Raw genomic sequence first — 17,159 nt, forward strand, 5'->3', positions numbered from 1 at the left:
CCCCCCCCCCCCCCCCCCCCCCCCTCTCTCTCTCTCGTTACTTTGCCCCAAAGGCAGTTCCATTTGTGCGGTACTATAAGGGAGTACAAGGGACTCCTGGAGAGGGCAGGGAGTGTCTTCCCCTACAGAGAAGAGAAAAGAAATCCCTGGTTCTGGAGAGGAACTGGCACATGGCTAGGGTTCACCCTCAGCCTGTGCATATGTAGACAAACACAGCAAAGGTTTTGAAACTGAACTGACCCTGGAACTACTGCCCCCAGTAAGACCTTGCAGTCTGAACCTAACCAGACTAACTGTCCGCTAAAGCAAACAAACAAAATCAACATTCAACAGAGGATGTCAACAGAACCTAGAATCTTGCAACATAATACTTAAAATCTAGGATACGTTCCAAAAATACTCAGTATACAAAAGAACCAGAAAAAAAATGTGACCCATTCCCAAAGGAAATGAAAACACACCCATTCTATGATGACTCAGATGTTGAAATTAGTAAATAAGGACTTTAAAATAGCTATTATAATATGCTCCACAAAGTAAACAAAAATACTCTTCAAACACGTGGAAAGATAGAGGTTCTCAACAGATAAATATAAGAGAGACAAAAGCATTGAAAAGGATTGAATGGAGAACACAGCATGATGTGCTGAGCTGTAAAATCACTACGTTGTATGCCTGAAACTAATGCAACACTGCGTAGCAACTATACCTCAAATAAAAGATAAATAAAATAAAAAATTTACCTAAAAATAAATAAAAATAAAAAGAGCACTTCCTATAAGAAACCTCTAATAAACTACTTTAAAGATGAAAAAATTGAACAGATATTCAGGGACCTATGGGACAGTGTCAAAATGTCTACTATTTGCATTATCCCAGGAAATTGGAAAGAGATCGGTATAGAAAAAAAAATATTTGAAGAAATAGTGGTCAAAAACTTCACAAATTTTGTGAAACACATTAATTTTCATATTGAAGATTAGAGAACAAGGATAAACTAAAAGAAAACCATGCCCAGACATATAAGCAAATTGCTGAAAACCAAAGATAAAGACAAATCCTGCAAGCAGGCACGGAAGAACATATCACATACAGGGGAACAACCATTCAAACGGCTACAGATTTCTCATCTAAAACCAGGAGGGTCAGAAGGCAGCGAGCAACATCTTTAGAGTGCTGAAAAGTCTAAAAAGAAACAGGTGTGCTTAAAATTACATTTCAGAACTTCTCCTAGATTCATTAAAGTCACAAAAGAACTTAAATTCGCTTAAAATCAGCCAGGCCATTGTACTTAAACTCTAGAATGCCATGTACCTGGATCTGGCAGCACCTACACAGTTAGGATGGTTATCAGGAATGACCCCCTTTCCCATGGGGGTGGGCAAAAATGGCAACCCACACTGCTCTACCAGTTTCCGGATACCCTCCTCTGCATGGGCATAAGCGGCACCTACAAGAAACGCAAACATATTTAGACAAGTCAGTTAAGTTCCAGGCACTGTAATTCTTAAAATGGTTCACACGAAATTCTGTTAGGACATCTCAAATAATCTCTTGTTTACACAGGTCTTACACTCAAAGCAAATGGTAATGACCAGTTTGTACCTTTGGTATTTTAAAATGTTTAAGAAGGTGACGGTTCTAACTTCCTTCCCCATGATATTCTCAATTATCCTAAAGGATGTCTACTATAAAAGTTGCATCTCACATCGCTTGCTGCTCTCAATTGCCTGTTCAACGCTTCCTACTAAATTACTACTCACAGTTGCCTGAATACAATATGTTTTACTGACAGGCCCCATTGGGCAACAAAGGACTTTGCCCTGACACGGAGAGGCTCTCACTAAACTCATGTGTTGCTCTCTACCATCAGCTAACTTGGACTGCACAGAGTCTCCTACTCTAGGCGTGGAAATCCTAACAAGAAACTTAAGTTTCTAAAGCTCTGTGGATCTCCTCATACTCTCTATGGTTCTGTGACTGCAACAAGACTAACCCAAGTGGTTCACATATCATTTGTTCCTATGCTCATGTGCCTGCAGAATAACCAGGCTCTAAGCCTGCAATGACACTGGAAACTCTTTGAATATAGAATGGTATCATTTCTAACGTCATTAAGGCCATTATAATTCTTTTTAGCTGTATAATTTTATATTCTTTTTCAGGACTAGTAGACCACTACCCCATATCTGAAGCTTGTAATTCTCTACTAAATCTCAGGAAATAGTATAGGGTACTATTCAGATTCAACACAGTGTCCCACCCACCAGCTCCATAAAATCTTTTCTCATACATGTCAGATGAAAAAGAGCTTTTTTTTTGTCCAGAAAATTTCCTTGTATTTTCTTTCTTGCCTCAATAACTTTGTCCACCCAGTTCTCTCTGACTGGACTTGTCCCCAGTGACCTATCATCCATGTTTTTCAAGTGAAGCAGTGTCATCTCTTCAAGATAGTCTTTCCCTTACTACCTACATAAGCAAATAGTTGCTGCTTCCCTTGAGAATCCCCCTCACCCTCTGTAGACACACCACTTTTGGGTACAAAGCACTTATTTGTTAGAGAATTATCTCTAGGTAGGGACCATTATTTCTCTGTATATCTCACAATTGTTTTCTATAGTCCCTGCCTTATCAAAAGTACTCATCAAATGTTGGTTAAATGAAGAATGAAAACTAGCATCTACTGAGTTCCTTCTACTTATCTTATTATTTAATTATAACAATCGTGTTGACATAGTTGGTATCTCAGTTTTACAGGTGAGGTAACTGAGACTCAAAGCAATTGTTTGCCAAGACCACCGAGCTAATACATCATGTAACTGCATTCAACTTAGCTCTAATTTCCATTTTTTTTCTGTTGTCCACCATTTTCAGTAAAGTTATTTTTAGTGTCAGGGCACACCTGGGTGGCTCGGTCAGTTGAAGGTCCGACTCTGGCTCAGGTCATGATCTCATAGGTAGTGGGTTCGAGTCCTGCATTGGGCTCTGTGCTGACTCTCAGAGCCTGGAGCCTGCTTCAGATTCTGTCTCTCTCTTTCTGCCCCTCCCCTGCTCATGCTTGGGGTCTTTCTTAAAAATAAATAATCATTAAAAAATGTTTTTGTAATTAAAAAAATAAGAATGTTCAAGCTAGAAAATGAAGGAATAAGAAAGCCTTTTATGAGTATGAAAAAATAAATTAAAAAAAATTGTTTTGAGTTTCTATTAGTTAGTTCCTCAGTAGTTGATACTGGCTAGCATGGTCATAGGTGATTCACAGCTCCCCAAGTTCTACAACATATAATGAGTACTATAACAAGTTGCTGACAGAAGTATAAATTGGTACAATACCTTGGGAGAAAGGAAGCTGACAAATATGTACCAAAAACCTTAAAGTATGAATTACCTTTTAACTTACTTTTCTTTCTGGGAATCTATCTTAAAGTCTAAACATGGAAAAAGCTTTAAGCATAAACATATATGTCACAACTATACTAAACAAACAAACAAAACTGGAAAAGCTTTAAGTATCTCCCGGTGAAGTATGAGGATATACACAAATAGACATTAAAATTATATTTAAAAAAATTTAAAACTATGAAGAAATGTTGTTATAATATTAAATGAAATAAACACAATATAAATAAAACAGTCTATATGGTGTAATCACAACATATAGACGATACATGCAAAAATGAATAGAAAAGTATTATGCGTTAAAGACAGTTGTCTTTGGATGAAGGAATCTATTCCTAATCTTCTGGGTTTTGCAAAATTTTGAATAATGATCACATACCCTTTTTATAGTGGAAAAAACCACAATTCATACGTAGGACTGAAGAAATAGAATGGGTGATATTCCCTTAAATGGGCAAGATTCCTGGGCATTCTAGAATAATTCTATGATTTCAAAATTAATAAATAATGCTAGATGAAAAGAACTCATACTCCAATTTCGAATATTAGATATGTTAATAAGTGATTAAGAGAATTTCTAAACAGAATCAGCATTCTTTTGACAGCCTGGCAAATTTAGAGTTGCATTCAATGCTACCTTTGCCGATGATAAGAAGGGGCTTCTTGGCATGTCTAATAACAGAGGCTGCGGCACACACAGCAGAGGGTTCTGCCATGCTAACAGGAGGGGGCAGGCAGCACTCCATGAACCTGGAAGGAAAGAGTTCTGTCAATTAAGAGAGGCCAAGTTTTAAACTTTTAATTGTGAAAATATCAAATACATAAAAACGTAGAAAAAAAAGCAGTACGATAAAATCCATATATCCACCAGGTAGATTCAACAACTTAGTATCATTTTATCACATTTGCTTCACACACGCACACAAATATGTACATAATTTTTTTCCCCAAACCATTTTAAAGTGAATTATACGCCATGGGGGAGGGCACTTGTTGGGATGAGCACTGGGTGTTATATGTAAACCAACTTGACAATAAACTATTAAAAAAAAAATGAATTATACGCAATTAAAAGCTTTTCCATGCAGCTCTAAAAGATAAAGACTTTCTCCTATATAACGGTAATGTCCCTATCACATCTAGTAAATTAAATTATTGCCTAATATCATCTAAAACCAATCTAGTGAGTAATTCATTGACAGGAAATTTGAGACAATAGTGTTACACTGTAGTAATAGTTGTTGTTATAATCATAGTAAAAAACATACTAAAAGCCAGTGTTTAATACTGTGTGTCATTTAATCTCATTTAATTTTCAAAACAATGAGGTTAGGCCTTTTATCTCCATATCACCAGTGGGTGAAAAACTCACAGTAATTTGCCCAGGGTCCCCAGATGGTATGTGGCAGAGACTGGACTGAACTAGGTCATTCTGTCTCCAAAGTCCATGCTTTTAACTACCTCACTATATTTCCATTCAATGGGAGAGTCGATATTAGTATACAACATGTATTAGCAAAAGAAATATTAAGTATAGTTAGCACAGAAATGTAAGTTATAGGGGTGCGTAGGCGGCTCTGTCGGTTAAGCGTCCGACTTCAGCTCAGGTCATGATCTCACAGTTCACGAGTTCGAGCCCTGCATTGGGTTCTGTGCTGACGGCTCGGAGCCTGGAGCCTGCTTCGGATTCTGTGTCTCCCTTTCTCTCTCTCTTCCCTTCCCCAGCTCATGTTCTCTCTCTCAAAATAAATACACATTAAAAAAATTTAAAAAAGAAATATAAATTATAGTTAAATATTTCTGGACACTGAGTCCTCAGTGTTTTCATTTATTTTAGTAAACTCATCTCTGCCTTCCCTCCTCTCAATAATATTTTATCATGTTTAGGTATTATGCAGAGGAGATGTCTTTTCTGTCTGACTCTCACCAGGGAATTGTATTTTCCTTGGTAGACTGAATAGACAGAAATGCACACTGCCTCTCTGTAGTCACTAGAGAACCACTGGGTCCACAACAGCAAGAACACACCAAATGGTACCAGGGTAATGCGTTAACCTAGGTATCCATCCTTATCAGAGGTGACTTAGATACCAGTAAAAAATGTTCTTATACTTTTTATTCACTCAGTGTTTATTTAAGGAAGAAGGGAACATGGCAAATCATAGTAACACCTGGGTTGGAATATTTTTAAATCACAGAGACAGAGGGAAAGACTAAAATTTTTTAGGCAGAGTCCTAAAGAATTATTCAACAGTCACCTTATTTCTTGGTTTACACTAAGAAGACTCTACATAATCCTTCCTACATTAATGGGGATGTATTATTTATAATTACTGGGAGAATAATTTCAGATAAGTGTTCAGGAAGCTCCATATATTTCACTTAATAATTAATGCCCCCCAAAATTACTAAGTAATACCATTTTGATTAAAAGAATTAAACCTTTAGGCCAGGATTTAGTTTAATTATTAAATTGTCAAAAGTTAAGAGAGATGAAGATTAATTTATAAACTGCTAGGTAAATTGTTAAAAAGTTAAGCATTATAATAATACAATTAAGAACGAACTCCAGTGTCACTATTACTTACTTTATAGAATTCACATTCGCCTGCAAGTTCACAAAATCTGCAGGTATATCAACATAACAGGCACCTGGACGACCATAAGTACTGCTTCTTACTGCCTAAATTTATTACAAATAAAAGGAAATATTTTAAAATTCTCATTACATAATTGAGTAACACAATTCACTCAAAGACAATTAAAAATTGTAAAGGGAATACAACTTTAATTTTTCTGGACATCCTTAGCTGGAGAAATAAACAATTTTAACTAAAATTGAAATGCCCTCAGTTGATTGTATATATTTTAAAAGTATTTATTTTTAGGGGTGACTGGGTGGATCAGTCCGTTAAGCATCTGACTTCAACTCAGGTCATGATCTTGCAGTTTGTTGAGTTCAAGCCTGGCGTCGGGCTCTGCGCTGACAGCTCAGAGCCTGGAGCCTGCTTCGGATCCTGTGCCTCCCTATCGCTCTCTGCCCCTCCCCTGCTCAACCTTTCTCTGTCTCTTAAAAGTAAATAAAACAGAATTATTTTAAAATAAATGTGCAAAGGGTCACCTGGGTGGCTCAGACAGGTAAGCGTCTGACTTTGGCTCAGGTCATGATCTCACAGCGTGTGAGTTTGAGCCCCATGTCGGGCTCTTTGCTGACAGCTAGGAGCCTGGAACTTGCTTCAGATTCTGTGTCTCCCCCTCTCTCTGCCCATCCCATGCTCATGCTCTGTCTCTCTTGTCTCTCAATAATAAACAAACATAGAAAATACACTTTTTAAGTATTCTTTTTAAAGGGGAGAGATAGGAAAGAAAATACTCGCTAAGGGTTTTAAAATTCATGATGTAGCACACGTTAGTCTTAGAAATTACCCACCAAGCTCTCTGCCTGTCAAGTCTTCATAACGTGTACTTTTACCTGCTTTCTAATACTAACGACTTGGCCAAGGTTTGAGAAACTATGATGCTTTAATATGTGTCACATGGTTCCTATAACACATGGTATTGAAACAGCTTAAACATAACTCCACATACCAATGTTGGTTAACTAAAATTAATTTATTCTATGCTGTTTAGTCAACTAAGACACAGTTTTATATGCATTAGTACTAATTTTCAAAAATAATATTTTGCAAAAGCATGACAAAAAGGGAACTAGGGTTTCCTTTTAGCTTTCTTTTTACTTTTCTGTAATTTAAAAAATAATTTAAAAAGCTGAATGAGAAACTTTTTTCAAAAATAATTTATTTGATCTGTTTCTATAATTAAAGGACAGCAAACAGCAAAAACGTACATCGCTCTTTAACAATATCATTTTTGAAAGCCTGAATATATACCAAATTGTTGCTCATTTTATTGAAAATAAAAATAACACAGGTATGAGCAAATGAGAAAAACCAATTGACTTGGAGGACCTATAATTAAATACTTTACCTTCTCGATAATAGAGGGAATAGTCTCTATGTTGCTTGGCCGGGCAGAGAACTTGCTATATAATCTACAAGCTTCAACCTATATGCAGAAAAAAAAGAATCTCTTAAAATTCAGCTCATAAATCATATTACTCTTCTGAAGAAAGACAAAATGTTAACTCATTACTTCCTATTAAGTTTAGAGAAAAGATGAAGAAAATATATTACTTCAGCTGTTTCTGAAAAGCCTATGAAATGTAAAGCACAATCAAACTTATGCCTCAGTAATAAAAAACAAGACACCATTTTCATTTCTCAGACTAGCAAAAAAGAGTTTAATAATACTCAGTGTCTACCTCCACACAGGAAAACAAGCACTCTCCTAAGCTGCTGGTGAGAGTGTAAATGCATCAGTATCTTTTAAATAACTATTGTCATTCTTTGCCATTAACTAAGTAAAACTTCAATTTCCTTTCAAGAGGATAAAAATATAAAGTTTGCATCAAACTATACCAAGATCTAATATTTTACAATAATTTAAATCATATTAAAATTCTGTGTTATATTTTGAATTTCGCACAATGACTTTGATTAATGAGTTAGACTCTGCCTAATGGTTTTAACTTTGGCCATAACTTTGTGCTGCAAATGGGTAAATATATTCTTATCTTAAAATTAATCATTCACTCTCACCTATTTATTTCTACAATGATTCTTAAACCTGTAGTGTTTTGTTTTATGCAAGTATTTATGAACACCTCTCTTGTATCTCTGATAAATGTATAAAAAGCAAAAAAGAAATCCCACTATAGCATCTTTTTTTTTTTTTTTAACATTTTATTTATTTTTGAGAGAGAGATAGAGACAGCATGAGCAGGGGAGGGTCAGAGAGAGAGGGAGACACAGAATCCAAAACAGGCTCCAGGCTCTGAGCTAGCTGTCAGCACAGAGCCTGATGCGAGGCTCGAACCCACAAACCATTGAGATCATGACCTGAGCCGAAGTCGGACACTTAACCGAGCCACCCAGGCGCCCCTCACTATAGCATCTTGTTGACAAATTCTTTTAAGTTTTTAGAAATTTTTAAATACTTTCCTTCCTTCAGCTTTCTAAGATAAAAATGAATTTGTCCAGAATCTACCGACAGTCATTTTATTTTTAAGGAGAGTCATTTTAAGTAGGGTTTTTCCCTCTCAACTTTTTACTTCTCTAAAGTTTGAGAGGCATTGTCCTACACCATTTTTATTCCTGCATCTTTAAGACTTATTTTCAGAGTTTAAAAGCCTGTTAAAAAGATGTATTTCTTGGGATGCCTGGGTGGCTCAGTGAGTTAAGCATCCGACTTCAGCTCAGGCCATCATCTCGCAGTTCCTGAATTTGAGCCCCGTGTATTAGACTCTTTACTGACAGCTCAGAGCCTGGAGCCTGCTTCAGATTCTGTGTCTCCTTTTCTCTCTGCCTCTCCCCATCTGCGCCCTGTTTCTCTCTCAAAAATAAGCATTAAAAAAAAAAAAAAAGGATGTATTTCTTGGAAGACTGCTCCTAAGCAGGCAGAACCTAAGTTTCTTAAATATCCACATTGAGATTGTCTTGCAGTTAAGGAAAATAACTTCTAAATTATCTCAGGTAGGTCTATTTTATTGTCATGTTTATTTTACAGATTGTTTTAATTTCTTCTCCTTAAATCTTTCATTTTTCTCCTTAAATCTTAATGGCATACATTTATGCTACTAAACTCTGTAACAACAATTTTAGAGTTGGGTACCTGAGGAAACTCCTGGAAGGCTCCCATAGTTTCCTGACTTCTTTCAGAAGAACCGCCAATCACAATCAAGGGCCTGAAATATTCGTTGTTTTAAAAGAGAATTACAAATGAGATAAAAAGTAAAATAGGAAAGTGCCCAATTAATAAACAGCAATGTACATTGAGAGAGAAAATTTCAACAAACTAAAGATTTAGGAAGGAGGCAACCTGATATGAGAGAATTTCTTTAATTTCTTAATTTCAGAAAAACCTGAAATCTATAGGAATTGCTTTTACTCCATGTCTCCCTCTTCCCAAGCCATTCTGGATGCTGATGCCAAACCTCTAGGTATGGTAATGTAAAATAAATTTTTATTCCCTTCCCATTATTAGTCTTGGGATTAAGAGAAGGAAACAATTTTTTTTCACACTTTCCTAAGTGAGTCTATTTGGAAACGATGGAGTGAGAGAAATTCCACACCAATAAATTTCTTATCCTTCAAGGAGGAGAAAAGTTACAGCAAACTTAAAGTTATCAAAAAAAACCCCAGACCCTGAAGAAGGTAAAGAAAGAGAAAGACTAGGAAGGGAGAAAGGAAAGAAGGCATATGTCAAAAAAGTGAACAATGCCCTCCTCCTAGGACATTAATCTAAAATAATCTTCTCTCATATTCATTTTCTAGGAATATTCATTTTCTAGGAATATGAGAGAAGATTAAATACTTTATAAATTGACTAGAACATAACCCTCTCTAACATGATCTTACTGGTTAAAGCATGGACTTTTGGTCTTCTTTAGTAACAGATTCATTTAAAACCATTTCCTCAAGAATTCCAAGTACTGTAGATTTTTGATCTTTAGAGTTTTGTTGGGATTCCCTTATGGCCTCCATATGGTTAGTTTTTACTTTTAAACTATATAAGAAGAAAGGAGAGAAGGCATAAAGAAAATGGACAACATCCTTCCTACCAGGACACTGGTCTAAATAATACCTAAATATTTACTCTTCCTTCATTCTAGGATGATACTTCTTAGTATGAAGGAAGAGTAAATATTTTATGAATTGACTAGAACATAACTCCCTTTAACATGACCTTATTGGCTAACCCCAAAGATGGGGTTAAGGGCAAGGTCAAAGAGTAAGTACTAAAGGGCTTATAAAGCAAACTAAAAAAAAATGTAAGAATTTCAATTGTCTTGCTAGTTATGCAAAACAGGATCAAGAATTGGATACATTTGTACATACTGGCTGGGGTGTTTTAAAAATAATTCTGCACTTAAAGAGAACTGTACACACATTCACATATAAAGAGAGACACATACACACAGACACAGACACACACACACTCCAAAATGTGTGTGTGTGTGTGTTTAAGGTTTATACACAGTATATAGTTTTAATGAGTTAGCACAAGTCTATTCCCACAAGCTTCTACACATAAGTTTACATTTCAGAGGATGTTATATGAATGACATATTATACACTGTCTAGTTTCTATGAAATAAATCATATGCTTCTACATATGTGTTCAGAAACACTTATATATATATATATATATATATTTAAAGTAGGCTGCATGCCCAATGTAGGGCTTGAACTTATGACCCTGAGATTGAGTTCCATGCTTTACAAACTGAACCAGCCAGGTGTCCCTAGAAACACTTATGTCTTAATGAAAGAAGATGTTACTTGAAAGAGAGTTTACACACAGGGCAGACTTAATGAGTTAAGTATACATGTATTCCCACATGCTTCTACACATAAGTTTTCCAAAAACTCAAAAATGTTGTGTTTGCCTCTAAGTAAGATTACTGATTTTTGTTGTTGTTGTTGTTCTTCCTAATACTATTCTTAGTTTAGTTTTTTACCAAGCCATTCCCTCAAGCACTTGATTCCAGATCTTCTCACTCCAGATCTGGTTGCTCCACTAGGTAAAATCACACATCAGCATTTAAGGAAGTGTTTTCAGTAATAACAATTTAATTACCAACAGTTCATGTTTGCATTTGCCATACCACCCAACGCGTGGATGAGACCTGGGCCAGAAACAACAAGGCATACGCCTGGCCTAGAAACAAAACAGAATTTCTTTTATTAAATGCAGGTCAAGTGTAACGGGTGATTAATATCACTTTAGGGGGAAAGATGGCAATTTTCTTGGACTTCAAAGGAAGGACATACAGGTCTTTACTACAATTGGTAAAGCAATTATTAGAATATTTTGGGAATTATAAAAGAAACAAAAGAAAGATTGTATCAGTCTTCCTGCAAGAAAGAAGAGACCTATCATCTTCACACTGTATTTAACTAACCTCTTCACATTTTGAAGAGGTTATATTTGGGCCCAATCGATTTAACTGCAAATTTTTGATGCTGAGTACATTTTTATGTGGAAAAAGGTCTTTAAAAATTTTAATAGAGAAATATGTCAATTGATATCTGACCGAAAGTAATTCTGAAATGGAATGATCTGCCTCAAACTTTTTAAAAATTTAATTTGAATGCTTTACCTTAAATGTGACTTTCTAACTTCAAAACACTCAAGGAAAAAGTATCTCCCAATAATTCAGTTTGCCATTTTATATTTATAAAGTGATTTTTAAAAAAAATTTTTTTTTCAATGTTTATTTATTTTGGGGGCGGGGGAGAGGCAGAGAGAAGACACAGAATCTGAAGCAGGCTCTGGGCTCTGTCAGCACAGACCCTGACTCAGGGCTTGAACCCACAAAGTGTGAGTGCATGACCTGAGCCGAAGTCGGATGCTTAAGCTACTGAGCCACACAGGTGCCCCTAAAGTAATTCCTTAAGAAACTCTAGGACCACTTTTAAAAGAAATTGAAATAAAACATAGACTTGAGTTTACCTGCCTGTCAGATATCCAATCGCAGAGGCAGCGTAACAAGCCTACAAAGAAAAAATACTGGGACTTAAGCATATTTGGATCCTTACAGTTAAGTACATGTATATACACTTATGATTAAATAAAAACTAGAACTGGGTGGTAAAGGAGGAACTGGAACACTTTCAGTTTTAACAAGTAATGTTCTACCTGTAAGTGTCAAGTAATGGTTTAGATATCTAATCTAGGTCTTAGTGTTTCAAGGAATTTATCTGTATCATCTAGTTTATCAATAATATACTCTTAATAATATCTGCAGGATCAACAAAAATGCTCTCTATCTTATCCCTAATATTAGGAATTTGTGTTTTCTCTCTTTTACTCTTCATCAGTCTTACTAGAGGATTTATCAAATTTATTAATCTTTTCAAAGAACCAATTTTTGGCTTTGTTGATTCCATTGTTAATATGTTTTCTATTTCACTGATTCCTGCTCTTGTATTTATTATTTTACTTCTTTAATTTTGGGTTGAATTCAGTTTTCTTCTTCTAGCTTCTTAAAATATAAGCTTAAAGCACGGATTTTTAAATCTTTTTTAGTAATAGATTTACTTAAAGCCATTTCCTCTAAGAACTGCTTTAGCTCTACTTTACAAGTTTGAAATCTCATCTTTTATCATTCAATTCAAAATATTTCCTATTTTCTACTGTGATTTCTTCCACAATCCATTGGCTAATTAGGGTTCATAGTGATGTGTCCTTTTTCATTCCTGCTATTAGTAATTTGTATTTTCTCTTTCATTTTTGACCAGTCTGCCCTAAAGATTTTTAGATTTTAACAATCTTTTAAAATTTTTACAAACTATCAAATGTGTTATTTCACTTTCAAGTCTGGGGATTTTCTAGTTACCTTTCTGTTACTAAATTTATTTCCACGTGGTCGGGTTACATATACTATATGTCTTCAATCTTCAGAGCTTTCTTGAGATTCCCTTTATGGCTCCATATGGTTAGTTTTTACTTTTATTTTTTTATGTTTATTTTTGAGAGAGAGAAAGAAAGGAGGAGGGAGTGGGGGAGGGGCAGAGAAAGAGGGGAACAAAGTATCCAAACCTTGGACTCTTGAACCCTGAGATCACAAGGTGAGCGGAAGCTGAATGCTTAACCAAGTGAGCCACCCAGGTGCCCCAGTTAGTTTTTACTTTTAAACTACACTTCAGCTGCACAGGAAAAAGGGGGACGTACTAAATTAAATACAGATAACCTCAAAAACTGCTAAATGCACTCTCAAATAAATCCTTTTTCTTAATCTGGGACATCTTTTTCTAGTATTATTTCTTCTCACTTAAAAAAATAATAAAAAGATATTTTCTAACGTCCACTCAACTTTATGCGTATTAGACTGAACTTAAATACATGTTTAGGACATAAGGGTAAAACAATTAAAAATAAATATTTATGAATCATAATCTTAACTTACACCACTACCATACGCCCAAGTAAGAAAGCACACAAAGGCTCTGTGCCATCTGTGTTACTATTCTCCATGGGCCCTTATAGCTTTTCCCTTTTGCACATAAGGTAAAATTCACATGGGGTAATAATAAGACAACTCCAAAAAATGTGAGTGCTGAAAATATAATGTCTGTTGCAATACGAATACTTATTTGGACAAGGAAGAACACTGTCCACTTACTAAAGCAGGGCACAGACTACTGCGACAGAATGCAAAATACAAAACAGCATGTACCAAAAATTATATCCCTCTGGTAGCAAATGTCAAAAGTTGAAAAGGAGCTCTTTTGATGATCATAAAACATGTATTTCTCTACCAAATTACCTCCACTCACAAGCAGAAAGCTGTGTGTGTAGTACTTTAGAGCAGACTCTAGAGCTGAATTGTTTTGATTCAAATCTTGCCTCCCCTGCTTTCTGCTCTGTAACTTTGGTAAGTTACTCTGTACCCTGGCTTCCTTATCTGTGAAATGAACATACCTGACAGCACTGCTAGGAGAATGAAATCAGTTAACACATGGAAAACACTCAGAATACTGCCCACACGCAGTTCGTTCTCAGTGACTGTTACATTCCTAACAGTGTGCCTCTTCCTTGGAAAGCTGGTCAGTGTAGGTCTCGATTTCTCTGAGGATCTGATGAAAGACAATCAAGTCACAACCGTCCACAACCAACTACGCCTTTCTGTTTAGAACAAACATGTAATTGGACGCCAAGTCCTCTTCTGCCTCTTGAATGGCTTCTGAGTCTGATCTCACTTTCTCCTTTCATCACCCTGTCATTAAGCTGAATTCAGGCACTAGTTAAGTCTTCCTGGGGCACCTGGGTGGCTCAGTTGGTTAAGCATCTGACTTCGGCTCAGGTCATGATCTCACGGTTCATGGGTTCGAACCCCACGTTGGGCTGTGTGCTGACAGCTCAGAGCCTAGAGCCTGGAGCCTGCTTTGGATTCTGTATCTCCCTCTCTCTCTCTGACCCTCCCCTGTTCATGCTGTCTCTCTCTCTCAGAAATCAATAAAACATTAAAAAAAAGAAATAAAAAAAAAAAGTCTTCCTGAGTTCTGTGCTGCAGACTCAGGTTAACTGAGGGTACTATGTACTGGGAATGTCCTACAAGCATCGCACACTCATCAAATTTGAATTTATTATCTTTTCCCTCCAAATTGGCTCTTCCACCTGTATTCCCGACCTGAGTCAGTGGTGCTGTGCATCCCCGCCCCCCCAGTCAGTTAAGCAAGCCCACATCTAAGAATCGTCTCCAGAAGAGCCTTTCTTCTCCTTCCTAGCTGGTTAATGCCGACTCATCCATCAAGTCCCTCAAGACAGCTCAGGGATCGTCTCCTCCAGAAAACCTCTGAAGCTTCAGGCTGAGCTAAGTACCCTTTTCTGCCCTTCCATAGCACCGGAATAGATCTCTATCACAGCACTTACCACATTATAATAAAATTGTCTGTTTATGTCTGTCTCTACAGCCAGGTTATAAGCTCCTCAAGTACAAGCGAAGTATGTACTCCACATTCTATATGCCCAATAAAGCACCTGGAACCTTCAGAGGCCCTCCACTGAGATTATCGGGACCAAAATAAAACTTCAAGTTGCCCTGCTGATCCATACTCTGCACTACCGTGATTTCTAATTACACAAGTCTAATTATGTCTTCCACCCATTTAGAAAAACCTTTAAGGTCTCATTCAATGCCTACTAAAAAAGTCCACATTCCTTTTCCAGCCACAGACTTTCTATAACCTCCCCTTGGTCTACCTATTCAGTCTCACAGCTCACTGTGCCTTTAAGCTATTTTGATGGAACAGCATGAACAAACATTGCCTTTATGGGTAATCTTCTCTGTCCCACTCAGAACCAGTCATCCTTTATATGTACCATTCCTTTATGTGTATGTGTGTATATATATATATACATATGTATATATTTGTGTATATATATATACATATGTATATATTTATAAATATATATATATTTAATGTTTATTTTTGAGAAAGAGAGAGTACGAGTGGGGAAAGGGCAAAGAGAGAGGGAGACACAGAATACGAAGCAGGCTTCAGGCTCTGAGTTGTCAGCATAGAGCCCGATGCTGGGCTCAAACCCAAGAACTATGAGATCATGACCTGAGCTGAATTTGGATGCTCAACCAACTGAGCCACCCAGGTGCCTCTATATGCACCATTCCTTATAAGTACATTTTTTTGTTTTACTTATTTATTTTTGAGACACAGAGAGAGTGAGCTACCTCATGCATGCACAAGAGCAGGAGAGGGGTAGAGAGAGGGAGAGAAAATCCCAAGCAGATTTTGCCCTGTTAGCCCAGAGTCCAACATGGGGCTCGATCTCATGAATCATGAGATCATGACCTAAGTCAAAATCAAGAACAGGATACTTAACTGACAGAACCACCCAGGTGCCCCTTATACATACATTTATAATTATACTATTAGAATTACTTCACCTTCCCAAACTGTCACATTATAATAAATTCAGCTTAAAGATCAATACTAAACCTGATTCCTGAAAGAAATATTGAAATCTATCCCTCTAGATTTGAGCTTGCTTGACTGACTAGGTGAATCAGAGTGCCACTGACTCAAATAATGAATACAGAGGGAAGAGCCCATCTGGAGGGAAAAGGCAATGAATTCAAAACCAGACATGGGTTTCAGATACCTGTAAGACATTCCTGGTACCTATTTCCTTCAAGCATGTGACTCTTTCCAATAGTCAGAGGAAGACTTAAACACTAGTACCTGGTTATGTACTCAGTAAATATGTGGTGTCTGAAGAAGAAACCAGACATTCCACCTTCATAAAAACAGTAAAATATAAGATATATTTCATATATATAAATAACTTATATTTTACCTCATATTTTATTTACTGACTTATTAATAGGTCAATAGCTTTATCTTCTCATATAGACGACAGAATAGAATATTGTTCCAAGAAGATATAGAAATGATACAAACTCAAGACCTGATTTAAGATTTGTAAAAAACCATACTCCTCAAATCTTATACTTAAGGATTGTCATTCAATTAATAAATAATGTGGTAAGAGTTTACATCACGCAAAAGCGCCAACCAAGCCAGGCACTACGGGGATGTAACAAATGAACCACAATTCCTGCCCTCTAGGAGCCGACATCTAATGGCAGAGAAAGGGTACCACTTAAGAAGGTCAAGGCAGCTGTTTGGGCAACAGATTATATGAGCCTGAATTAGAGAGCAACAGTGAGAGTGCAGAGCAGGAATACTTAGCTTTAGACAGACTGACAGGATATAATACTGCAGAAGTAGTTTCTTGATTTTTTAAACCAGCACACAGTAAGTGCTGAGACTGGGTTGACAAAATGTCTTATCTTCCTTTCTTTTGCTTCCAAATAAGCCATGATGTGGTGGAAGGAGGACTGGACTGGGATTTAGGACACCGGAGTTCTAATCATGGTTTTACCATTTGCAATACTATCTCCTTGCAGGGCCATCTACTATATAACATGAGATTTGGCCTTCACCCGTTCTTCTCGGAGGAACCGCCTGAGCACCTACCGTCTGCTAGCCACTGGGGATACAGATGTGTCAAGAAGAAATAATATCCCTCCTCCCCTGGATCTCACAGTCTAAAAGGAAAGTCAGACCAGACAGAAAGAGACACATCATAACAGGTAGTTATGAGAGGACATAGGGACT

General features: G+C 36.6%; 1 protein-coding gene across 3 annotated transcripts in view; it reads right to left on the minus strand.

The window, feature by feature from the left end:
• HACL1 (2-hydroxyacyl-CoA lyase 1) overlaps positions 1-17,159 on the minus strand; it is a 43,290-nt gene that overhangs the window by 25,280 nt on the left and 851 nt on the right. Inside the window, exons 3-9 of one of the 3 annotated variants that reach the window (XM_039242198.1) lie at positions 11,971-12,011; positions 11,095-11,175; positions 9,127-9,199; positions 7,384-7,461; positions 5,985-6,079; positions 4,034-4,146; positions 1,315-1,450 (exon numbers count right to left, since the gene is read on the minus strand). In XM_039242198.1, the coding sequence (XP_039098129.1) occupies positions 1,315-1,450; positions 4,034-4,146; positions 5,985-6,079; positions 7,384-7,461; positions 9,127-9,199; positions 11,095-11,175; positions 11,971-12,011 (617 nt within the window). The remainder of the gene's footprint in view (positions 1-1,314; positions 1,451-4,033; positions 4,147-5,984; positions 6,080-7,383; positions 7,462-9,126; positions 9,200-11,094; positions 11,176-11,970; positions 12,012-17,159) is intronic. The other 2 variants (XM_039242199.1, XM_039242200.1) reach the window with 2 other exon arrangements.

This window comes from Hyaena hyaena, unplaced genomic scaffold, assembly GCF_003009895.1.
Source record: "Hyaena hyaena isolate Hyena2069 unplaced genomic scaffold, ASM300989v1 scaffold_210, whole genome shotgun sequence".
Lineage (NCBI taxonomy): Eukaryota > Metazoa > Chordata > Mammalia > Carnivora > Hyaenidae > Hyaena > Hyaena hyaena.